The following is a 26258-nucleotide window of genomic DNA, read 5'->3' as shown; positions in this document are numbered from 1 at the left end:
TCAGCAAGCACTACTCCGTTTACCATGACGGAGAGTTCATTGTGAGTTTATTTTTACTCATAATTTTTTTTTTTGTAAAGTGTGAATGAATCTCGATACTGCCAACTCTTCTATCGAACATTCCTCGCGAGTGGGTCTCGCGACACGGGCACATGACTCCGGACGCATGCCAGTCGAAGCTTCCCAATGGACTGCAATGGCCCGTTCATGTGACTAAGTCACGGTATGTCACTTGGCGCTTTGATGGGGGATGGTCGGACTTCGTTCGTGGCGCACGGATAGAACCAAATGATTATCTTGTTTTCCTATGCAATGGCCAAGGCGTTTTCCAAGTAACGCGATTCAATGATCAAGGGTGGATGCTGATGCAAGACCTCAGAAGTACTCATAGTTCCTAACTATTATTTGTTGATTGATTGGGTTATAAGTAAATCAAGTTTTAAAATATAGGTAGCTATTTTGCAGCCGCAGAGGGCCTAGCAATGGAGTTTCGTCGTGCTAGGGATACTTCTAGTGATGATTCGGACGTCGAGTGTTAGATGCACCCTTCGATCGTGGAGACAGAAGTTATGTTGTGATCCTTTTGTTAGGGTTTAACAAGCCGTATTATGCTTCATTCGAGGCTATTGTTTGTTAATTGACTCCCCTCGTTTTCTTTATTTCATCTTTCTCTCGTATGTGCTTAGATATTTTATGTTGATGACTCAATTCCCTTCTATTCTATAACTATTTCTCATAGCTATGACATTTCATATTGAATCCTATTATATGCAACAATTTATTTGAATAACTTATTTAGACGTAATTACATAATATCCAAAATTTGTGCTGAAGAAAACAACTTCATGTTAAACGCTTCCCTAAAAGTTGCCCGTGTCTATATTTATTTTTAAATTAAATACAAATCTAAAAGGATTGCACGAAAAGAATATCACAAATTTTTTAATATTTATTTTTAAATTAAATACAAATCTAAAAGGATTGCCCGAAAAGAAAATCACAATTTTTTTTAATTTAATGAAATCATATAAACATTCAATTCCTTTTATAAATAATTATGCAGATATACATTTAATTAACTATTTTTAAATTAATTCAGAATGAGTAACATACTCCCTCCGTCCCAGTTTTATAGTCACATTTTGCCATAAAAGTCCGTCCCACATTTATAGTCACATTTATAGTTTTCCATATTTGGACATAAAATTTTACCCCATCATTCACTAAAATTACACCCAAATGCCATTATCAACACAAAAATAAACCAAAACAAAAATAAAAAACCAAAAAATCAACAAGGGACCCACCTTCAACCAACTCACTTCATTTATTACACACTCTTTCATCTCACTTCATTTATTACACACTCCACTATCTCACTTCATTAATTACACACTTCACCAATTCCTTAAAACCCGTGCTCTAACTAAATGTGACTATAAATCTGGGACGGAGGGAGTATTAATTAATTTGATATATTTATTATTAATATTGATAGGAACACATTAACATTGTTTACAGCTAAAAAATGAAGTCTAACGATTTAGGCTAACCGGCCAGATCATAAAGGATTTCCGAACGTAATCCAATCTTTTTTAATAGTTTAGACTTGGAAAAATTGCCATTTATTTTATAATTTTTGGCTGACTTCTTGGTCAGTGTCATAACTTTTTAAAATAAATATTAAGTAGATCATAGTGACTTTTATATTTTTCACAATTACCCAATACAATTAAAATTTAACTGAAAATTGTCATTTAAATTATTATTCTACATAATAGTGATTAATTTCCTAGTGATTAAGGGAAAATACCAATTAACATTCTAACATTAGGAAATTTTACAATGGAATAATGCCAAACTTGTGTATAAAAATTTAGCAATAACACTACGTCATTGTACTTTTATCCACGAGGACATATATCATATAAAAATTGGTTTTACATATTCCGTGCAATTTATTCTACTGATGTGAATGCATACTCCTACTTGTTGGGAGGAATAGCCTAATTCTGAGGCACAGCAGATAAACAAACTTCCCCAATTGTAAGAATATGATAGGAGCACAATATAATAGTACATAATGTGAACGAATCAATAATATGATAATGAGAAACGATAATGAAAATATCAACAACAAGATTTTACGTGGAAAACTCTCTTCAATGTGAAGAGATACAAACCACGAGACCCACCGGTCCACCAAATCCACTATCACCAAGGAGAGAATACAACCAAGAAGTTTACAATGATATCTAATCCTTAACAACACAACAAAGGCACTAGATAATCAATACAACTTCAAAATAGATTAAATAAACATCTCAAGAAACTACAGTCACGTTCAGAAATTTATAACTGAAGATCTAACCGTTCAAATTCAATTTCCTTCGTTCAGAATGAAGAACCATGAGTCTTCTACATACAGTTAAAATTTAAAGTCGACCGGACAACGTTTGGACCTCTGATCACGACAAAACCCGAGACTGCGCAGTGCAGAAACTTGGAGAACACTCTTTTCCCCCTTCTTTCCTTCTACACGTTTTTCTCTCTCTCTTCTCTCAATTGTGGCGGCTCCTATACACTTGGTAGGTATTTATAAGTTCTCCATTGACCTATTTAAGTAAATAAATGGACCAATAATATTTGGGTCTTTTTTCCATAAGTTGGGAGCCCTAACCCAACAAATCTCCCCCCTCACAACTGTGTGAAGGATCTTGCCATTCCGGCAAGAGAACAACAAACTTCAAACTTGCATCTCGGAAAAATCTTTGTCATCATATCAGCCCCATTATCATCCGCATGAACCTTCTCAAGTTCGATCAGCTTTTCATCAAGCACATCACGTATCCAATGATACTTCACATCAATATGTTTAAACTTGGAATGAAAAGTAGGATGCTTTTGCAAGATGTATTGCACTTTGACTATCACAAAGTAAGACATACCTTTCTTGAGAATAACCAAGTTTTTTCAATAACCTCTTCAAAAACAACAACTCTTTGCACGCTTCCGTAGCTGCAACAAACTCAGCTTCTGTTGCTTCAACAACTGGTACCAGAGCCAAGGTGGCTTTGGGTTGGACCCTGTCTGACCAAAGGGTCGAGCCTGGATGACCTATGATCGAGTGGGGCCCTAGATGACTCTAGTTTGAGTTAGGCCCGTAATGTCTCGATGTATCGACTATGTGTTCCCGATGTGGTCTCGGTTTGAGGGAAGTTTGTTGGATGCAAACCTATCCCACGTCGGATGAGTGAGGGAAGTTGGATTAGTATATAAGTGCTATCCATCCCTAATTAGTTTGAGGCCTTTTGGGGGTGACCCAAAAACAAATCCGTGCGGGCTTGGCTCAACCCAAAGCGGACAATATCAAACTAATGTGCAGTCGATGATCCCAACACTACTCTAGTACTCCCTCCGTTCCTTCATAGTTGAGTCATTTTTCCATTTCGGGAAGTTCCCTCATAGTTGAGTCATTTTCATTTATAGTAATTTTTTCCTCTCTCTTACTTTACTCTCTCTTACTTTATTCTCTCTACTTTATTCACTTTTTACTTTATTCTCTCTACCTTTTTCTCTTTCTTACTTTTTTATCTATTTATTTAACACACTCAACATTCATTTCTTAAACTCCGTGTCGAAAAGTTCCGCCTCAACTATGAGGGAACGGAGGGAGTATATACATTATCTTGAAAGATTGCATGTACAGACAGAAAAGAAAAAGAGATGAACAAACAGAGGGGAATTAACGCCAAAAAATACTATTAGTACATAAAAACCAAGCTAAGCTCAAATAAAAATAGTTTTGAAACCATGATAATCCAGAAGTCATCTACACCAAACACAAACAAATGACTTAAAACAATTTTCATAACATTTTCACAAATTTGCAAGACATTGAATCCAGCTGCCTATCACATCACTCTCCTTGCCAACCCATGAGCAAACCCGTCACACCGCCTCGTTGTTCATCTGGATTACACAATCAATTAGTCGTTCATTATGTAATCTAAGCCACTAGTATATAATCAAAATTTGGCTTACACGATTCCACATTGCTTGTGCCATTGCATCTCTTGTCATGCTCCACTCGGTAGTTGCCTCAACTGTGTCAACAAATTCAGTGGCACGAGAGTCCTCACCAATGTCATTACTATCATCTCATCCATTGAGAAGGTAATCCAATGGGTCCACCGCCATCACTGAATGAATATAGTTATGTAATATGAAACAAGCTGTTATCAACCTTATTTGGATCTTTATAGGGCAGTAGGAAGTAACATTGCGAGTCTTTGTGTGCTGCATATTGAATAACTCTGTAGCATTTTTTAGGCTTATGTGCAGCCGGCCCCCATTCCTTCAAGTGGTAACGAACATCTCTGTATTTGGATCTTTATAACAGTGGACGGAAGATTTATACAAAACAAATAAACCAGACACGGATCTTTGACCGATTATGCGGTTAATCAATTCACATGTTAAACAGATAATTGCATGCTAGATAACAAATAATTCATGCTTAGAAAATATAAATCCTAAACATGATTTCTACGGTTTAGAGTTACCGATTTGATTCCCCAAAGAATCGTCGATTGCTTTGCGCCTTCTCCACATGATGATCTTCAATACTAGACCACAGATCTTCTGACTGGTTCCCGAACTGTATCTCGATATCAGGGTGGGCTGATCTTATAAAAATACTAGGACTCGAATAAAGAAGACATAACTTTCTCACGGAGGAGAGCTGAAGAATTTTCGAGCTCCTCTTCAAACAGAGGGGGACGAAAATTTCAACGAAATAATAATTGTATTTTCTGTCTCCAGTTATTCTCCTATTTATATTAAGTTTTTATTGGTCACAGTCAGGGGATCTATGGAAGGTTTTGGATATGGGCTCACCCCAATTAGCTTTTTACTAATTAAATTGAACCCACAAGCTTATATTGGAATATTACGAGCAGCCACTACAAAAGTAATATTGACCTCCCCATCCAAATCCGAAATTACAAGTATTCCGGGTTTCTATTTTGTTTATTATTTATTTCCCACGCTTAAGATATAAATGTCCATTAATTAATTAATGCCTGCTATGGGCTTAATTAATTAACATCTTATTACTCCCTCCGTCCTGGCTAAGATGACACATTATTTAGCCGGCACAAGATTTTAGGAGTTATTGGTTAAAGTGTTTAATTTGAGAGAGAGAAGGTGAGTGTAAGTATTAAAGTAGAGAGATAAAGAAAGATGAATATTTTAATAGGGGTGAGAAAAAGTGGTTGAGTGTATTAATTGGAGAGAGAAAGTTACCAAAAAAGGAAATGAGTCATCTTGGTTGGGACAAACTAAAAAGGAAAACGTGTAATCTTAAGCGGGACGGAGGGAGTAATTCCAAGAGTGGAATTAGCAAGAAATATTTATTTATTATTCATAGAGTAATAAAACTCCAACTGACCAGTTTTTCGAATAATAAAACTTTGTTCAGCGCTCCTCTTGAGGACGTTATCAAACGTGACTCACCTCGTGCGCGATTCAACATAATAGCAATCCTAGCACCGCTAGATATTAATCTCCACTACCCAATACATCGGGATTATTGGGTTGCGAAAAAACCCGCACCATTTGATAAGTCAAAGTAGTGCATAATCAATACCGTATGCTCAATGCTAACGTATGTATTAAGAAATAGTTATTTATCAAAATCTAGTCTTTCAGTAGATAGCATAAAGACACGTCTTGCTGTTAGATCCATTCAAAGTGCTATACCATACCAACATCATCTTATTTCAGAAAGGCTTAGAAATAATCGGACTGACATTGCAACTTTTTACGATAGATAGTCTAAGCCTATCTGGGTTGTGAAATTCTTCTTTTTCTTTTGCAAAGCATTGCATAGAACCGATTGTGTTACCTTAAAGTGGACGACGCCCACAACCAGTCTACTAAGCAAAAGACTTAGACTTTGTTTGCTTCTTATACATTTAAATGTTTATAAAACATCTTATAAATGCACAAGCAAATACAATGTAATAATATACTGATTCTATTCGTGCGAAACTGCTCGAATAATACTGAATTGGGTTAAAAGTGAATTGTAGAATTTTTCGTATACAAGCAAGATTCTATTCGCGCGAAACTGCTCGAAACATGCTTTTCAGTATACCAAACCTAATAGTGTTTGCATAGCCGTTATCGCAGAGGTAGTAGCTCTCTGTGGGAATCATTCGATTAAGTGTGTGAGCAAAACAAAAATTGGGATGTAATGAAACAAAAGTAAGAACTGCACGGATAGCCATACCAAGCGGTACTCTCAATCCGTGTGGACGATTAACAGCATCACGTAGAACGCGGGCATCGACAGCTGACCCCTCCCAACCGGGCAGAACATATGTGAACCGCATGTGTCGATCACAGGCTGCTAGTGTGTTTGTAGATATTTGACCTATCTTTTAAAATATAACACAAGCAAGAAGCAAAATTCTGTTAATGTCTAATTTATTTGAACACAAGTAATCCACGTTTGGTCTGTAGTCATGAGTGACCAAAATTTATGAATGATGAGTGCCTTAGTGGAGAAAGCAAAAACATTTATTTTTTAGGAAAAATTCAAAACAAATAATAAAACTAGAAAAAACAAAGGACGAGTTCAATGAAGACAATCAACTGGATCCAAAAAGCATTCAAGCAGAAGAACAATAGAGATGAAGTAGAAGGGAAGAACACATTGAAAACCATCAATTAGAACCAAAATAAGGAAACCCTAGGAAAGAGACCCAAATTCAGACCGACACACAGAGGCAAATACCAATCGGTGTGTACTCGTGGATGTGAAAGGAAATTACCGTCGAGGAATGGTTGCTGGCTTTCGACCGTCTCTCCTCCGCTGTCGGAAGAAATCAATTTCAGAGATATTCGTAGAGAGAGGATTTTGTAAAAATTTGAAACCAGTGGAATGAACAACAAATTTTGGAATGATGATCTGAGGGCAAATAGGTAATTAACGAAAGTAGCATTTCATTGCTTGATGCGAAACAGGCAGTAACGGGGTGCCCCCATCAAGATACACTATAGGCGAATTACAACATTTTTTACTTGGGCTTGAGCCCGTTCAACGGGCTTGCCGTAATCTGTTTCAGACAAACCAAACGCCTGTATTGGCATTATTAAAACCCCTAACTTGACCTATCAAACAAACCAAACATGGCCTTAGTGAATTTTGGCATGCTATTCGTGCTTGTATAACATCTCTGCATAGTAAGATGCGGTGAGAACGGATGAATAGTGTGAAGAAAAGTGAATGAAAAAAAATAGTGTGATATAAGTCCCACATTTATATATTACTCTTTCTGTTCCATAGTAATAGTCACTTTTTTCGGCACAGATATTAAGAAAGAGATAGGAGTATTAAATAGTATATTAAGTGAAGAGATAATAAAGTAGCAAAGAGAGAAAATAGAGAGAATAAAGTAAGTGATGGAGAAAATGTTATTTTATGCTATATAAGGAAATGACTCTATTATGATGGAATATTCCGAAATGAAACAATGACTCCACTACTATGGAACATAGAGATTAGTTTTATAATTAAACGTGAGTGTAATGAGTTAGGAGAAAGTAAATTCATTTACCAAAAATGGAAAAAACAAAAATGGACAACAGATTGAAAACAAACCAAAATAACAGAACGGAATAATATTTCACGGACGCAAGGAGTATCTTTTACTTGCTACGGCACATGTATTTAATTAGTTTCATTTTTTATATCATAGCATGGCATGTGTTTAATTAGTTTCATATCTTATATCATAGCATGGCATGTATTTAATTAGTTTCATATTTTATATCATAGCATCATGCTAATGTCACTTTCCTAAAATTATGAGAGACAAATCGTATGTCCCTAAAAAATATATGGCTGATAAAAACTGTCGCTCAATCTTATATGGCATTAAACAAATTATTCAATTAATATTTCTCATGAATAATTAAAGCAAAATTTCAAAACATACTGCTTATAATAGTATGCGTATGTGGAATCATCTTTTATTTTGAAATTCAAATTGGTGACTGCTGAATTGCTGACCCAAACCCAAACCCAAACCCAAACCCAAACCCATTTGTTCAAGCTGGTTTTGGATATCCCGATTTACTTTTTGGAAGTGATTAGTGCAGATATATAGCCGACTAGATTTTTAACTTTTCTGCTGAGTGCCGACAAACCAGACACGTCATCAACACGGAAGAGAAGATTGCCGCAAAAGCTAATATCTTACCTAAACTTAATCCCTCATTTTATTTTCTACTTTAATTTTTATGTTATCACTCTGTTTTTCAAACATTACATTTTCAAATTCAATTTAATTGTTAATAAATAAAAATGCAAATATTACCATCACTCATAAAAAGTGAAAATTGTACCCCTGATATAAATTTTTATTTTTTACGGTAGAAAACTATAAATTCACATTGAAGTTGAAAATACATTGCCTAATTGGGTAATAGATTCGTTGAGAGTGAAATAATTTGGTTGAAAAAGGGAGTAGCACGTCAACATCTATTCACAGTCGTATATTTCCATTAACAGCTGCTCTATCCCTCTTCCACTGGTCCCAGACAGCTCGCCGTCACCCCCTCTATCCTACTCGTTTTCCTTTTTTTCCTTTTTCCGGCAATTGGAGGATTGCAAATTTGTCTTGCTCATCACTGGCGGGAACTCTGCTCTGTTGGAATCCTAGATTCACTCTGTTTTTCGAGATTCGTACTCGATTTCAGTAGTTGGGTCAACTTTACTGGTTCGAAACCACTTAGGATTAGTCGTAAACGTAATCAGAGAGAGAGAGTGATTAAGGAGATGGGAGTTTCGGATAATTCGAGGGGGTTGATACTGGCAGTGGTTTCGAGTTTGTTTGTTGGGATGAGCTTCATCTTGAAGAAGAAAGGTCTGAGGAGAGCCGCTGCAGCTGGCACGCGCGCAGGTGGGAATGTCAATTTTACTTATCTATCAATGTTGGATTTGAATTCAGTTTTTTGCTTTTAATTTCAGCCTTTTGGGCTCATGTAGGGTTTTTTTATTGGATTAATCTGCTTATCATGAAAGGCCTTTTTTTTTGTATTGGAGAGAGCTTGTTGATTTGTGATTTGTTGTAGCAATCTTGATCATCATGTGCTTAATTGATTCAATTGGAAGTGATTATAGTTTGTGATAGGTGTATTTATGGATTGAGGGTGTGGCATTGAGGAGAATAGTTGTGTTTTTTGGATCGTGATTTGGCATTGGGGATTAGGGAAAAGGCCCTGTTTGTTCTTGAGAGTAGGAGTTTTTTGCTGTCGAACTGAAATGACAATCGTGATAATCGTCTGCAGTTACATACCACAGTAGTAATATGGTGGTGGTGCTTATTGTCAAAATCTGCTTGGTTAAAAAATAAGCTTAAGTTGGAACAATGGTGGAAACATTGAGTCCTGATTAAATTTATTTTGTGATTGCTCGATGATAGGGAGTCCGGTAGGAATTCTGGTTTATACTTTTAAGTGTAACCTTCTTAAAGGAGTCTAGTAGTGCAGGAGGTAAGCTTGATTAACCTCTTCTTCCATATTCTTTTAGGAAATGTGCTGCCATATTAATATAGTTATCCTTGCTTAGATGAACTGTACTTCATTTGCATTCAACACTAGATAGGATCTGTATGTTCGATTGCTTGTGAAAATTTATGGTTACACCTTGTTACTTAAGCAGAATACCCTGTCAATACAACTTTTTGCGGCTGTCTATCTGCTTTGCATACTCACCATCCATGCTTTTATTGTTGCAGGAGGTGGAGGCTACACGTACTTGTTAGAACCTCTTTGGTGGGCAGGAATGATCACGAGTATGTTGTGCTCTCTCTCTTTTCCATATACAAGCTTTCCATTTCTTATGTTTGTAATCCTCAATTATCGTTGTAATCAGTGATTGTTGGAGAGGTCGCCAATTTCGTTGCTTATATTTATGCTCCAGCTGTTCTTGTGACCCCTCTTGGTGCATTAAGTATTATTGTTAGGTATGTCTTCAAACGTTATGACTATTATCATCGGAGATGGACTGAAAACCTTTTGGTCAGACATCTTTGATCACTTCTTCACTGACACATCTCATGAATCTCAAAAGTGCTGTTCTGGCACACTTTATATTGAAGGAACGTTTGCGACAGATGGGAATACTGGGATGCGTTTCATGTATTGTAGGGTCCGTCGTCATTGTTTTGCATGCGCCAGAAGAGCATACTCCTAGTTCGGTACAAGAAGTCTGGAAGCTGGCTACTGAACCAGGTTCCTACCACCTCCCGTATCCATCTCCACCACCTTAAATCACATGATTGCTTATTTTTGCCCTTTGCTTCTATCGACAGCATTTCTTATATATGTAGCAGCCACATTATCCATCACACTAGTGCTGATACTGCATTTCGAGCCTCTTTATGGGCAGACGAATATCTTAGTTTACCTGGGGATTTGTTCTTTGATGGGAGCACTTACGGTAGATGCTCTACTTCACATGCATCAATTGAACTCTAAATCGATTTTCAACTCTATGCTAGTTCTTGCTGAAAATTTGTTCTTCTATGCGATACTAATATGAGTTCAATCATGTAGGTTGTCAGCATAAAGGCGATTGGGATCGCCATTAAGCTAACCTTAGAGGGGATCAATCAATTTAAATATGCAAAGACTTGGTTCTTCATTTCAGTTGCAGTAATCTTTGTGATCATGCAGTTGAATTATTTGAACAAGGTAGCCAAGTTTTTCATTAATTTCACCTTTGATCCTTTCTTTTCATGTTTCTGTTTCTCAACTTTTCATCTTCTTCTGCAAAATGTTACGTTCAGGCACTTGACACTTTCAATACAGCAATTGTTTCTCCTATATATTATGTGATGTTCACCACTCTGACTATCATGGCGAGTGCTATAATGTTCAAGGTAACATCAATTCACTCAGTTTTTAGCTAAATAACGGTGGAATGGAAGTACTAAGCCCGATTTGCAGGACTGGTCGGGTCAAGACGCGAGCAGCATTGCCTCTGAGATATGTGGATTCATTACTGTTCTCACCGGAACCATCATACTTCACATGACACGAGAAGAGGAACAGCCTAATGCTACAGGTATGCATATCGGGTCAAGATTCGCTCAGATCAGTTGATAGTATCATTAGTTTTGTTGTGATTATGATATCACATTGCTGAATCGGTGCAGGAGCTGTAACTTGGTTTGATGGAGACCGGTCGAAAGCAGTTCGGGAGGAACCTCATTTCATTACATTGGATAATTCTGATTACTTTGATTGATCATTATTTTATGAGAAATCATCATATCGTTGCAATGAATCCATATCAGCCGTTGAGCACCCCCATCTCTGTGTAATGCATTTGGAAGCTAGACTGCACGATCTTCATTGCGCTGGGGAGAAGACGAGTTTGCAATGGCTTCGGAACTGCATCCGACAGGACTCGGATTCTGTACATATCTTGATGTTTTCCTATATTTGTTTCTGGTAAAAGGTTTGTGTGGTCATTGGTTTGGTTTCTTGGTTTGCCCATCTGAGGTTGTAGTTTCTTCAATTCTTTTGACAAATGTGGCTTCTACATTTGCCCATCTGAGGTTGTAGTTTCCCATCAAAATGAAAATGTATGTATTGATCAATATATGTAACTTGAGTGCATATTTCGTTGTCGATCGCTCATATACATATATAAACTGGATACATATGAACTAAGGGGTACTAAGGGGTGTGATCAATTGCTAACTTTCTTAAGTTGTTAAGTCTGCTAACTCATAAACGCGATGTATTAAAAATAAAAATACGATGATATTAAAATGTGAACACATATTTTGTTGACATTTCAATAAATTGTGTTAACATTATTTGTTAAGACATATTTATATCATTGTGTTGACATTTTTAATACATTGTGTTAATGAATTAGCAACTTAAAAAGTTAGAAATATGACACCCCAACTAATCTGTGTATAAATTATGAAACAATCAAGTTGATGAATAATTGTACTATCTGAATAACAATGTGATGACAATTAAACCTAACATTTTTATCACAATTAATCCTTATAATTTAATTACAATAAAAAATTAATCAATAAAAGATAAAATTAAAACTTATGGTCGTGGGAAAGTAAGGGGATGAACAAATGACTAATACTACAACAAAACTCACAATGGGGGGTGCTATGAACTCACAAAAATAAGAGGCATAGAGAATGTAACAATTTTCCGCTTTCAATCATTTTGTCTTTGGAATTTTAATTATGTTAGTACTTTGAAGTGAATCACAGACCCAATAATAATAGAAGAAAATGATGAGTATGGGATACGGTTGTTGGGGTTAGAGCATTCACATCCGTGCTTTTCCGTAAGAGTATGGATGTATGTCCGGATCCACATTTATTCATTTTTTACACTCTGCTCTTCCGCAAGAGCACAACACTCACATCGCTATTTCACAAGAGCATGCTCAAGGGTCCCACCATTCAAGCATTCAATTTAAATACTTGAATTACTAAAAATATTTCCACAATATTAAAATACATTAAAAATACCCGAAATACTATTACAAATTACTAAAAATTAAAAATTACATAATTAAAATCCTAAAAATTAAAAATTACATAATTAAATTCATAATCTAAACAAATTTGAAGTATAAATGAGAGATAATTTGATGTAAAGAATGGATGATGAATGTGGGTATTTATAAATGATTTTGGCATAATTTTTTTTCAAAAAAAATCAAAAAAATTTGAAAAAAGGGTAAAAACGGCTATATTTTTGGGAATCCGATTATATTTTTTTTTTCTTTTTTCGATATTATTTTTAATTTTTTATGAATTTTTTTTTAATAAAATTTAACGGAATAAAAACGAGCTAATCAGGAGGCGCCACGTGAGTCTGCTTAGCGGCATGGCGGTGCTCGATGCATCGAGCAGGGCCGTGCCGCTGGCAAGAGTACAACGGCGAGCAGCTGCTTGCCGCGCTAGCGGCACAGCACCCCGCCTTATCATCGAGCATCAATGCAGGTGCTTTTAGACCACCTCCAAAGGTGACTATGAAGTAAGGGTCACACGTATAAGACAAAATAGTACTAATAAATAAATATAATTCTAAACTAAATAAACCCAACCCCCTCTACTTCTTGTGTCACCCTGCCGCTCCAAGCAAAAGTTGGGGGCAGGTACACATGGCTTTTTCCTATTAGTACAAATTTTTTTATTTTTGTTTTTATATTTTTATTTATTAATTTATTTTATTACTTCGTAAAGTATATACAAATTTTGGTATTGTATAAATTTGAACTTATATTTATATTATAATAACAAAAAGTATATAATTATACATCACGGATTTACACTTTTAATCTCGAACATTTTGCGCTAAATTACTTTTTTTTGTTTTATTACTTTTAAATATTAATTTAATTTATTTAATTATTACTTATTATATTTATCTCCATATATTCTTCCAAAAGTATATGAAAAAAATATTACATTTATATTGATTAAAAATATTTATATAAAAATTACTCCATTTAATAGGACTGCGTTGGGGTCATTAATGAAAGTAAAAGATTAGTAAATTGGGGGTTGTATATGTGGAAGAATAAAAAATGAATATCTTATTAAAAAGTTGATTGGATTGGGTCGAGTAAGGGTGACTGATGATGATTGTCTAAGTAAGGGCCACATACAATGGGGACGGGAAGAGGTGCAAGTCGAGGCATCATGTCGCGGTGCATAGATCCGCGCTGCTGACTGCGTAGCAGTCGTCTGCACGCAAGGCATGCAGAGGGATTTGGATCTCTTGTTGTGGCTGATAGCACAATAGGGACTACTGTTCCACCCATTGCATTTTTTAATTTTTAAGTTATAATATTAAAATATTAATATCCTTTATTATAAAATAATTTAATGTGTATGTGCATAATAGCACAACCCCCTGCTATGCACAGTAGAGGATCCTTCCCCATGCAGAGTGGTCAGTTCGCACGGCCTCGTCCAATGAATCATATTTGAGGGAATTAGAATGATAAATAAATTAAAAGAGTTGGGTTCTCGTAGATAACTCTTATGTGGAGCTAACTAAGTAGAGACAAAAAAAAATGAGTATGTATTTTGGTTTCAAAGATAAGAGCACAAATGCGAAAGATTTTTTTTTTTAAAAATTAAGAGCTTTTTCAAAGTATCCGATTTTTTAGGATTGGATACCCGAGTCGGGTATACGGATATCCGAAATAAAAATCGGATCGGATATCGGATATGGGATTTTGGGAATTTCGGAATCTGGTACCCGAAAATTTCGGATCGGGTATCCGAGGGTACCCGATTTGACAGGCATATGATAAGAATCATCTTTGATGTAGATTTTGAACGAGAATGACACTAATTCAAGTGTGAATTGATTACAAAAGATGTTAGAAACGTTACAATTGACGGTAATGGTTATAAGAAATCGCAGTTTAGTTTCTTCTCTAGTTGGTGGTGGTTACAAAAAAATCACGCTTTCACTATGAGCACTCCCAATGGTTAGGCGTTAGGGTCGGCGAAAAATCGCCGAATATCGCCGGATTATCGCCGGGCGTTGGGGTGAATTCGGCGATAATTCGGCGTTAATTCTACCGATTCATCGCCAACTCCCGATTCATCGCCGGATTATCGCCGAATTATCGCCGACCACTGTGGGCGATAATTCGGCGATAAAAATATTTTATGTTTTTTTTTTAATTTCCCCCCTATAAATACATACCTTCTCTTCATTCTCTCCCCATCCCTTTTCTCTCTTCATTCTCTCCCCATCCCTTTTCTCTCTTCATTCTCTCCTCATCCTCATCCCTTTTCTCTCTTCATTTATTTCTCTCTCTCTCCATCTATATTTAATGAATTCTGAATCATCTTCTCATTCTCGGTCCGACGAGGAGATATCTCATTCTTCTTCCGAAGAGGAGGTACCTCCCGCTCCCACCGGATGGGATGTCGCGGGTTTCGCCAACAACCCAGTCAACAACTATATCTCCCGTTTCATACAAAGCGAGCTTGCTCGAATGCAGCAGCCACCCCAACGGCCAATCCGCAGGCGGCGCCGATACATCCCCCGCGACCACGCTGGTGGGCACGATCGGCTGTTTGCCGATTATTTTGCTGAGAAACCACGTTATCCGGCAGATGTATTTCGTCGCCGATTCATAATGCGCCGCTCCCTCTTCCTGCGCATTGTTAATGCGTTGTCCGCGCGTTACCCCGAGTTCCGGCTCCAGCGAGACGCCACAGGGAAGCCCGGTCTATTGCCCCTGCAGAAATGCACTGTTGCCATCCGAAAATTGGCATATGGAGGGTCCGCCGACATGTTCGATGAGTATCTGCAATGCGGCGAGACGACTGGCAACGAGTGCCTGAAGAATTTTTGTCAGGGCGTGCGAGAGATATTTGGGGAGCACTACCTTCGCTCGCCGGACGCAGCTGACTGCCAGTTCCTGCTGGATTGGCACTGGAGGACCCACGGCTTTCCGAGGATGCTCGGCAGCATCGACTGTATGCATTGGCAGTGGAAGAACTGCCCAACCGCGTGGCGAGGCCAGTTCACTACCGGCTACAAAGGTACGCATCCCGCCATCATTCTTGAAGCCATTGCCGACCAACGGCTTTGGATTTGGCATGCTTATTTTGGTATAGCCGGGTTGAACAACGACCTAAATGTTCTCAATTCCTTGCCCCTTTTCAACGAGCGGGTCAACGGGTTAGGCCCCTCTATCGAATTCACGGCCAATGGCAATGTGCATAACATGGGGTACTACCTGGCTGACGGCATCTATCCGCAATGGCCCGTGTTTTTGAAGACGATCAGATGCCCAATCGGAGATAGTAGAAAGTATTTTGCCCGAGCGCAAGAGTCTGTGCGCAAGGATGTGGAGAGGGCGTTTGGGGTGCTCCAATCACGATTTGCACTGGTAAATGGTCCGACGCGCTTTTACTACCAGGTGGATATTGCCGACATCATGTATGCGTGCATCATCATGCATAACATGATCATCGAGGATGAACACGAAGGCGTCCTCAACGTCACCAATGACACCAGTGTTGCATCATCGAGTCACGGTGTCTCAACCGAGTCCGAGTCCGCCCGCCGGGGTGTACCGTACAACGAACATGAACGGTTCAAGGCGTTCATGGACATACACCAAAAGGAGGCCCATCGAGCACTACAACACGATATGATCGAAGAATTGTGGGCAAATAGAAACCGCGCCCACCGCCCTTGAATTTTTTTACTTTGAATTTTTTTTTCCATTCCTGTACTATTTTTTTTTATTAATTTTTGTCGTTGTAATGTTTACTCGTGTTTAATACAACGAACTTTATTACTATTATTTGTTTTGTCTTATAAATTAAATTAGCTAGCTTTATTATATACAAAAATAAAACAATTAAATTAGTAATGATGTAAAAATGAAATGTTGAGTTAGGGAGAAATAAGGGAGAAATAAGGGAGAAACCATTGAAGCAGTTGGCTAAAAGTTGATTAAAAACTGGGGATAAATTATGGTGCTGATGTGGCGCTGATGTGGCAGGAGTTAGGAAGAAATAAGAGAGTTTTTAGCCGGACCATTGGGAGTGCCCTATTAGTGTTTTAGAAACAACTTTACTTTTCAGAAATCGTACATGCACTGTGAGCGATAGGATACATATGTATTTTATCACTTGTTTCGTACGCAAAATTATTATTCATGTGCATAGCTACAACAATGCCACCAAACCAAATGATGAGTATTTTCACCATCATCCTCATGGTCTTAGATGAAGACTCTAAATGTTGCAAAAGGTGTATGGCGATCATACATCAGCTTGGGTATGATGAGACTCTAAATCAATTCAACAAGTATCTGCACGTCATTGACATAATAATGCTAGAATGCCTTAAAAACGATTTTGTTGCAGGGTATCAAAGTACTCCACAACGCATATTTGAGAAGGTCAATGGTGCATCACACCCAATTTGATGAACATGAAATGGTGCATCACATCCAATGTGATGAACATGAGCAAAATGCATCCCAACTCTTCCGAAAATTGCCTGGTGTTTGGAGATGTGCCTTCACCCGCCAATATAAGGCTCGCATCTACTATCATATTTAAGGTTATTATTGATCAATGCACCCAACACGGGCTGCATTGTGATGATGCGTCTCGGCACATTTTGACAACTCTACCCCATTAAGGATGTTCTAAATATGAAAAAGACCCGTGAATAGTTTGTGGAGTACTCCCTTCGTTCTTTGATAATAAATGCATCTGTTTTTAGTACTGAATTTAATAATAGTGTGTTAAATAAATAGTGAATAAAATAAGAAAAATAAATTAAAAATTTAAGGAAAAGAAAATTAATATTTGACAAAAATAAAAATAACTTAATTAAAATTGAAATTATGATTCTACTAACATGTGACTTGAGGGAGTACTAAAATAGTAAATGGCACTAAGCTTTTTTTTGTTAGTTGTTATAATACTACTATGAGAGGTGGCAACAGCTAACGCATGTAACGTCACCTCAAGACAAAGTTTAGCGAAATTCCCAAATCACAACCGTAGACGTAGCATTTTATTTTTGCATGAAATTGGTGGCGTTAGATGAGAATGAGAGATGTTCGTATTGGCTTTTAAGAAACGCAAATTCTTCACAAAACCAAATCGTTACACTCACTACTAATCGCAACCCAAACAGCCCTCCTTCCTTGCATTAGTAGTAGAAAATATGGCGGCAACGGTGAGCGCGTGGGGAAAGCCTGGCGCGTGGGCATTGGATGCCGAACAGAATGAGTCCGCGCTTCTCCACCAGACCCAGGAGGATCATTCCGCCGCTGAAACGCCTGATTTTCCGTCACTCTCCGCCGGCGCCTCCTCCAAGACTAAGAAGAAGAAGCCTCAGGCGCTGTCGCTTCAGGAATTCTCGGCCTACAGCTCCGGAAAGCCCAAGGGATTGACTCACGATGAGCTATCGGCGCTTCCCACCGGTCCGCGCGAGCGCTCCGCCGAGGAGCTCGACCGGAATAAGCTCGGCGGCGGTTTTAGATCCTACGGCGGCAGGGATGAGCAGCCGCGCCGTCAGGGGAGCTTCAATCGGGAATTAGCGCCTTCTAGGGCTGACGAGACTGATGATTGGGGCGCGAATAAGAAATCTTCTGCGAATTCTGGATCTGAGAGGAGAGAGCGAGGGGGTTTCTTTGGGGATTCGCAATCGCGGGCGGATGAGGTCGATAATTGGGCGACAAATAAGAATTCGGAGGCGAGGAGGTATGAGAAGAGAGGCGGATTGGGGATGGAATCGGGTGATGGTGGTTCTGATTCGAGTAATTGGGGGAAGAGGAGCGGTGGAGCTTTTGATAGCTTGAGGGATAGAAGAGGCGGAATGGAGGCGGATCCGGAGAGCTGGGGGAGGAAGAGAGAAGAAAGCGGCGGCAATAGGCCGAGGTTGAATCTGCAGCCAAGGACGCTGCCAGTGAATGAGGAAGGCAGTAATAGTGCTGTGAAGTCCAAGGGGAGCAGCAATCCATTTGGTGAGGCGAGGCCGAGGGAGGAGGTGCTCAAGGACAAGGCTCAAGATATCAAGCAAATTGAGGAGAGGCTCGAGGGCGTTAGCGTTGATTCTGCAGAGAGCGTTTGGAGGAAGCCGGGATCGGTTGATCCTCCACAGAGGTTCGTGCGTGCTTAATTCATTATGATTTGTTGATATATTTTCTACATTTTGATATAATAACTAGCCATGGAATCATATAGTAGTATATTATATCTATGAATGATGGTATGTTTAATTCAATTGGTCTCTGTGATGATGCATTCAGAAATCTTGATGCATCATACTGAATAGTTGGTGAGATTTATGAGCATGCTAAGCAATTGCTCATAGGGTTAGCGCTTTTAGTGCGAGCAGATGAACGTTTGGCATTTCAAGTTGTTCGTTCTTTCAGTAGAGTACTTGTTATCTTTTGCACGTATAATCATGAGACTATCCATCTAGGATTACGTTGTAAGATTATTTTAGTTGGAGGGGGGAGGCTATGACTAATTATCATGAGACTATCAATCTAGGATTAAATTGTAGGGTTCAATCCCATGAACCAAACATGATACATATTTAATCATGGGATTTAATTTTGGCAACCGAACACCCCCAAAGCTTATTGTTGTCCAATCATGTCACTTGTGTTGGTATGGGAGTTGTAGTGAGTTTGAATGCATTGCATTTTTCTGGCCAATAAAATTAGCATGAGTGTCTTCACAAACCATGGATGCGAGGGCATGATTGAATTTGAACTGCTTCTTCACTCCTTTCATCTCTGTTTTCTTCATGTTACTACAATGGCCTTATCGTTATCAATAATATCCTCATTAGCATGCCTCGAGTATGAGTATCGTGTTCCTCAAGCTGTATCTGTCATTGTAGATAAAGATATTTATTCTGTTGCAGTGCTGGTGAAACTGAAGCTGACAACGATGATTCTGAGAATAAGGATTGTGAAATATGATGCTTATGGAAATAAGGTGGATCGGCTTTGAGTTTTGTCATAAAGAGATGTGATGATGCACTGATAAACATAACACTATAGTTTGTGTAATTCCCTTTACCTTGTGCACTAACTTTATAATAAAGCCACAACTTTAGTAACACGTTAGATTGTTCCTCCTTTGCTAACTATTTTTGCTAATTCGGCCAATCGCCAACGTTGATGGAATGCTTTCTCACTTGTTCGACTACAGTTTGCAATATTTCATTTCAATGCCAAGTCTAATGTTTATACTAGTATCATTTTTCAACATATAATGTTGTATTTCACTTATGTAAAATTGATTTCTACCAAGTGCGCGACTCAAAAATTGGATCATTGATCAATAGTGAATATTTATCTCATTTTGCAACATCTATATCCGGATTTAGATTAGTTCAGATGTAAAGAAGATTTTATCTTTTAGTAAGATCGAAGTCTGGATTTACATCGAAACCATATCAATATATTCAGAATTTGCTTGTGTTTTACAGTGTGCAGCAGCCCAAAATCTTGAGCATTATTACTATCAGCTATTGTCAAACTCAACACTAAGAAAAATATCCTTAGTCGAAACAGCGATAACAAAACATCCTACAATATTCTGAACTAGAGCAAATACCATAGCAGAACACCCTTTAATACAATAGAAGGAAATTTCAGCTAAGTTCTTCAAAGAATGTGAAGTCTTCTGTTCTGAGCTTGCCGAGGCTGTGGTCAAAAGCAAATTCACGGACAATTCTGTATCGATATCTTCCACCTACCTGCAGGGCAAGAAGGAAGTGTCCGCAGCTTGATCAGCTTGACGCGGTAAACAAATAAAAAAGAGAGGAAGAACAGAGAGATGAGCAAGATTATTTTGCTATCAATATAAAATACTCTGATAGGATTTTAAGCATTCTAGATGATGTATGAGAAAGAATGAAAAAGTTAGATTCTAACAAATATAAGCACTTTGCAGCTGCACAGGGGTGAATACATTAGTAGTAGATATTAGTATATAACAGGGCAAATGATTGAAGTGAATGTCCCGAAACTTAAATAATCAACTAGAAAAACCATGAAGTTTGAATTTGTTCACAATTATTCTAATTTTTTAGTGAAATTGTATCTGATGTATCATAGTTGAGAAACCATATGTAGGTCACCATACGTAAAGAAAAAATGTTGTCTATTCATACAGAACAACATATTACTACAACAGCCAATCATATTGCGATCTTATTTTTTTGCTAAAGGATAATTGCGAACAAATAACTGAATTCACATAATCCAAGTTCGAGTGAATACCAATTACGACATGGCTTTAGGAAATACACGTGCAGTAATTAATTAACCACGATAGAAAAAAGAAAAATCAAATCAATGGCATCGAAATGGAGTAGCTAGTTCATCTTAGCAATTAGTAATACCATACAAAAGTCTCTATACCTAAATCCTAGATATTAACCTTAGCAAAAATGAACTTAGGCCGGTTTGAAACACACTTTATCTGAGAAGATAATTCTATATATCTAAATACTCCACTTGAGATACTAAAAAAAGGCTTCATCCATTTTGCATCCTTTTCCTTGAGTCGAGAAACAAATAAAACATAGATACAAATTTTCATTGATTAGAAGATCCATAGTTTTCATAAAGTAGAATTAAGACATCCTAAACTACAACATTCCATTACATTTGAAGACATAATTAAGCTTTGGTTTCATAGGGCGTGAAGATGCGGCGGCGCGTGAGTGAGGTTAGCGGGCGGAGGGTGAAGAGGAGCAGTGGCATTGTGGAAGTGGGGCGGCGACGACGGCGGGAGCTGGGGCATGCATTGGTAGCATTTGGTGAAGAGGCCAAATGTATCAATTTGATGGATGAAGTTGGTCATACTAGCCCATCCACCAAAGCCAAACCCGACAATCAAGACCCATATTACTACGAATACGTTGATCGTATATGTCCCCACCCATCGTCCCATGTATTTCGACGGCTGCTCCACCGCATTCTGCCATTTAATACAACCACAACAATTAGACTCTTTAGCCATATCTTATTTATTAGGAAAAAAACTATTTAATTAAAATAAACTATATGGAATTTATATACTAAAGTTTGTACGTACCTCACGAGCGGCAGATGTTCGGAAGGTGAAAATGTGGGCTAGAGAGGGAATGATATAGACGGTGAAGCTAACAAGAAGCGATCCAACGGTGGAGTTGATGGGGCCGAAGAAGGGGAAGACGATGGCCAGGAACCAGATGGGGATCACCACAGGCAGGCGTGCGGCCGCCCTCTTGCACAGGCTCCGACACTCGTGCATCCCGATGGCCTTCTCCCAGACGAAGTAGAGGGGCGTGCAGGCAAACCCGAACGTTATAAACTGCGCGCAACAAGTAATTAATTAATGTAGCTAGGTAAGTTGTGAGTGAAATGAATTTGATAATTGCTTTAAATAATATTGTATGATATGGACCTGGTGAATGAGCATCAAAATGACGGAAATATCCCTGAAGGGTGATCTGGGAAGAAGGGCAAAAGCGTTGGAGTGGTTGAGGAGGAGATCACCAAAAGCCCAGTACACAGCTGATGCCGATGGAATTGTTAACGTCAACACATATACTGTTGCCAACAAGTATATTGCCTTGAACTTCTGCGGCCTCCACATTGCGTGCATTATCTCTCTGTCCAATTTTCAACCATTTCATCAATATAAACAACTCTTCAACTAAACTCTTCATTTCTTCTAATCAACATGTTTTTGGTAGGAATTACACTACGTTATAGGATTTGGCCAGGGTACCAAAAAGTGCCACTTTTTGCTCAAGCGTGCCTATTGGAGATGCATATTTTTATTATAAGAAAAGGGGACTATGTTATCAATCATGAAGCGTAGGAATAAATTAAACATGGTTTTCGTTTTAAGAGAAGTAGAGATATGTCACTTTTAGTAGACTACGTGAGAGAAAGGATATGAAAAAAAGTGCAACTTTTGTTTTGGCTCTAGCATGCCTAAAAGGGCACTGTAGAAAACGTATTTTTATAATGGAAGAAAATGACATATCGACAATTTCTTGCAGTATACAAGCAAATAAAATGGATTACTGCATTATATGCTCAGATAATGTCATTCTCTATAATACATAACGTTGCGTCCCTTTCATTACGACGTACTGCAAAACAATAAAGCTTGTATTTTCACACTTGAAATTCTTTATCTTTTTTACCATTTTATATAAACATAATAAAACACATTTCGATAATTAAATTCCATACTCCATGGCAATGATAAAAATAAAATATTGAGGATTTAAAAATGAGTTACACTGTGACAGCATGCCCCCCAAAGGTGTAGAGAATGTTTGTGGCTCCAGTGAAGTATAGGACCAACTTGGTGGGGCCCGAGTGCTTCACACCTTCCACCTGTTATTATTATCCACTTAATTAGACTAATTTCTCAATAATCAATCACATCTTTGACTACGAATCTTGACTCTTTAAAAAAAAATGAGTTGAGATCTGTCCTATGAAAACGCAAAATAGATTCGGATTCGGTTGGGGTATTATTGGAGTAAATTATAAAACAACCTAAAAATAGATCCTAATAAAATCAGTGACTCTAGCTATAGCTATTAATTAATTCAAATAATTGGTGGTAAATAATTACCTGTCCATGGAGTAAGGAAGCAATGGTGAGGTACCAAGCAGTGTAAGTAGTCATAATAAGGCCAAGAAAAGACCAAATTCTGTAATTATGGAAAGATGGGATGAAGACGGTGGTGGCACAGCATGCTCCGAATATGTAGGTCCAGGTCCTCTTGTCCAAATTGTCGTTTATATAATAAATATTGCTGCAATTAAAGTCGATGTTAAATTAATTCAACTGGATTTGTATAGGTGTAGCGTACCTGGCACAGGCAATGAGCTGAATTACGGATCCAAAGAGAAGGAAAGTGCAGTTGAAAGCCAGTCCCACATTCCTCCAGTGCTTCCCCAGCAGCCCATCCAGCACTTCAAACCACTGTTTTTCATTTTTCATTCAAATTAAATTACTCCTATATAAGTGTAATTAACAAAATTAAATTGTTAGTAAATGATAAACCTGAATAACATGGTTTCTGAAATCGACTTTTTCACGCTCTTTTCGGGTTCGGTACTCGACGTAGAGAATGCTGATGAGGTAGGCCGTCCAGCTGCCCATCACGCCGTAAAACAGCTGAAACAGAATGCCTGACGTCATCCCCAGCTGGGAGAACGAGTACGGCAACGTCAGCAGCACCTGCGCCACCTGCAATTCAAAATCCAACAAATTACTCTCTCAAACTTCCAATTAATTAACTAAGAAATTAATTAACCTGATTGGAAGCGCAGCTGAACCAGGCGTCGTAGACGGAGCCGCCATGCCAGAAGAAATTGGAAATGGTGGATCGGAGGTCTCGGGGCTTGCCGTCGGTCTCCATCTCTTCGTAGCTTCCGGCTATCACGCTCTCCACCACCTTGTCCGACGCCGCCATCTTTGCGTGATCTAATTTCAGCACAGATGAATCATGAATACAATACAATATATATATACTCGCTTTTTGAACCACGCTTTTAGGGGGATGGGAAGGAGAAGTCGCTTTTTGTTGATTGCTTAAACTTTGTTTGTCTTTTTCTGCTAAATAAGAAAAAGGTTGATATTAAGATTAATGTAATTATAGCAGCGTGGGAGGCCTGTACGCACCACTTGGGTTTCTCCATTTCCAACGTTTATACAAAAATTATTACTATTACTAGGTGTCTCCGGTGCGCCCCTCCCACTAGCCCTTCCCATGCCACGTCAGCACTAGCCCTTCCCATTCCACTGCCATATTACTAGCCCTTCCCACTGCACTAGCCCTACCCACTAGGACTTTCCGCAATAAAATTAATAAATTCACAATTAAAATTAAAATTTATGGAATTAAAATTTCGATACGAGCCGTATTTATAGAGTTTTAAAAAAAAAATCGGTGGGACGTCCGAATGGGACGTCCTACCCACGCCACAGTGGCGCCCGTCAGGTAGGACGTCGACGGGACGGGCGTGGGCACCCTTCCCGCCCACTATGGCGCCCGTCAGGTTGCCCGTCCCCGACGAGCGAACGGGAGGAGCGCCGTTGGAGACACCCTTACCACCCAACCTTCTTTTTAATCATTATCTTACAATTGAAAATTACCATATTTGCTTCTCTTGGGAGGACTGGGGTTTTAATAATAGATCTGACAAATAACATTTTGGGATTTTAATAATAGACATGCCAAATATCATGCGAGGAATGCAAAAGAAATATAAAAACCAGTGGTTTGTAGAAAATTTGGAGTACTAATTTAATTGGGATTTTGCACTGCTTTATCAGATGTATATATATATCTTCATTTGCTAAGGGTATTGTAAACAATTTAATAAGTCAATTGAGTGAAAAAGATCACAGAGAAACTCCAATGTTTTGTAACATATGTGCCCGCACAACATTTGCTTATTATTTTGATGTCTATGTTTTTTTTTACAGAATTTATGTTACATAGGATTTTTAGAGTGTTTTTAGATGGTTAGTGTTTCTCCTTTGTCGAAAAAATGAATTAGATCTATTTCTCTGTTTGTATTTTTGTGGTTTCTATTCTAAGGGGGACATAGTGATTGGAATATGATTTGTTTGCTTTATAAGAAAGATCTAGGGCTTTAAAATAAAAATCATTTCATAAATGAAATTAAGTCGGAACGAATGACTTAGGTAGATGGAATATACTTAGTAAATTCCAACTAATTGGAATAAGGTATCACGAGTCAATCACACTTCATGAATGCATATGCACTTGCAAGAGTTCCTATACTATTCAACATCCATAATCCATATGATGTTCCTCCACAAATTTGAAATATATCAAACATTTAATTCACTTATATCCCAATGAAAATGGAGCAAAGTATAAAATGAATTACAATATTGAAAAGTGATGGAATAATTAAAAGTAGAGGAAATGATAATGGGCGTGGCCGCTTGTCGCTTATTATAGAAGAAGAAGAAGAAAGTCACTTTTATCACATGCCCTCCTTATATACCAAACCCTCCCAAATATATCAAAGCACGACATATAATTTAAATTCTTCTCTTGGGAAATTAGTTTCATTTTCTCTAATTAAAAACCAAAATACTATTACGTTCATATTTCTCACGCAATATGTTGAATTTTTAGCAAAAAAATTAAATTTAAATGTTCTAGTTTAGGGTTAATAGCATTCTATTTTTTTCTAGCTAATTGGTATAGGAGTATTATTTGCACGGCCATTTAGGTTTTCTTTTTCCAAATTTGGTTTGATTGTTTTTTCTTTTTCCTTTTCCTTTTCTTGTTCTTTTTTTTTTTGATGAAAAACTAAATTCATGTTTTGATTATAAAAGGATTGCTATCCTGTTTTGTTAATCTTTCATTCGACGCATATCATAGGAATTAAGTTCAATTTCCGAATGAAATTAATTTCCGATGATTAAACGGTGCCCGATTAGGTGCACGTCAATTGTATACTAAAATAATAGCTATTTGTGCATTGAATAAATTTAATACATTATCCTCTTGGAATGGTACATTGGCCAGTGGTGTAAGTAGAGCAAAATTATTACACCTACTCTTTTAAATCTATTATAGGGAAAAGTTTAGATAACTGTACTCCCTCCGTC

The 26258-nt window shown here is 37.8% G+C and overlaps 4 protein-coding genes across 6 annotated transcripts; 3 read left to right on the top strand and 1 right to left on the bottom strand.

Annotated features, from left to right (window-relative positions):
- Nucleotides 1-8557: 8557 nt before the first annotated feature.
- LOC125201361 (probable magnesium transporter NIPA6) lies at nt 8558-11697 on the top strand. 3 transcript variants are annotated; one of them, XM_048099439.1, is made up of 10 exons: nt 8843-8972; nt 9495-9564; nt 9810-9866; nt 9947-10037; nt 10145-10305; nt 10386-10513; nt 10630-10767; nt 10863-10955; nt 11023-11140; nt 11232-11697. In XM_048099439.1, the coding sequence occupies exons 3-10, from the start codon at nt 9857-9859 to the stop codon at nt 11321-11323; spliced, it is 831 nt and encodes a 276-aa protein (XP_047955396.1). In that variant the 5' UTR covers nt 8843-8972; nt 9495-9564; nt 9810-9856; the 3' UTR covers nt 11324-11697. The 3 variants fall into 3 exon arrangements, with proteins under 3 accessions (XP_047955394.1, XP_047955395.1, XP_047955396.1); XM_048099437.1 differs by lacking the exon at nt 9495-9564 and having other exon boundaries at nt 8558-8972; XM_048099438.1 differs by lacking the exon at nt 9495-9564 and having other exon boundaries at nt 8842-8972; nt 9734-9866.
- A 3223-nt stretch (nt 11698-14920) lies between these two features.
- Nucleotides 14921-16300, top strand: LOC125194908. Its single transcript, XM_048093124.1, has one exon. It carries the CDS (start codon nt 14921-14923, stop codon nt 16298-16300), a length of 1380 nt encoding a protein of 459 aa, XP_047949081.1.
- Nucleotides 16301-17663: 1363 nt separating this feature from the next.
- Nucleotides 17664-19703, top strand: LOC125201362 (eukaryotic translation initiation factor 4B3-like). Its single transcript, XM_048099440.1, has 2 exons — nt 17664-18731; nt 19504-19703. Exons 1-2 carry the CDS (start codon nt 17791-17793, stop codon nt 19559-19561), a joined length of 999 nt encoding a protein of 332 aa, XP_047955397.1. The 5' UTR covers nt 17664-17790; the 3' UTR covers nt 19562-19703.
- A 1462-nt stretch (nt 19704-21165) lies between these two features.
- LOC125201360 (auxin transporter-like protein 2) lies at nt 21166-24111 on the bottom strand. The gene is made up of 8 exons (XM_048099436.1): nt 23920-24111; nt 23667-23852; nt 23473-23585; nt 23232-23415; nt 22890-22987; nt 22041-22248; nt 21690-21947; nt 21166-21572 (listed from the first exon to the last, which is right to left on the bottom strand). Exons 1-8 carry the CDS (start codon nt 24076-24078, stop codon nt 21285-21287), a joined length of 1494 nt encoding a protein of 497 aa, XP_047955393.1. The 5' UTR covers nt 24079-24111; the 3' UTR covers nt 21166-21284.
- Nucleotides 24112-26258: the final 2147 nt, after the last annotated feature.

The sequence above is a fragment of the Salvia hispanica genome, chromosome 1 (assembly GCF_023119035.1).
Source record: "Salvia hispanica cultivar TCC Black 2014 chromosome 1, UniMelb_Shisp_WGS_1.0, whole genome shotgun sequence".
Classification (NCBI taxonomy): domain Eukaryota; kingdom Viridiplantae; phylum Streptophyta; class Magnoliopsida; order Lamiales; family Lamiaceae; genus Salvia; species Salvia hispanica.
The sequence above is the reverse complement of the archived record's forward strand: the minus strand, read 5'-3'. Positions and strand labels throughout refer to the sequence as shown.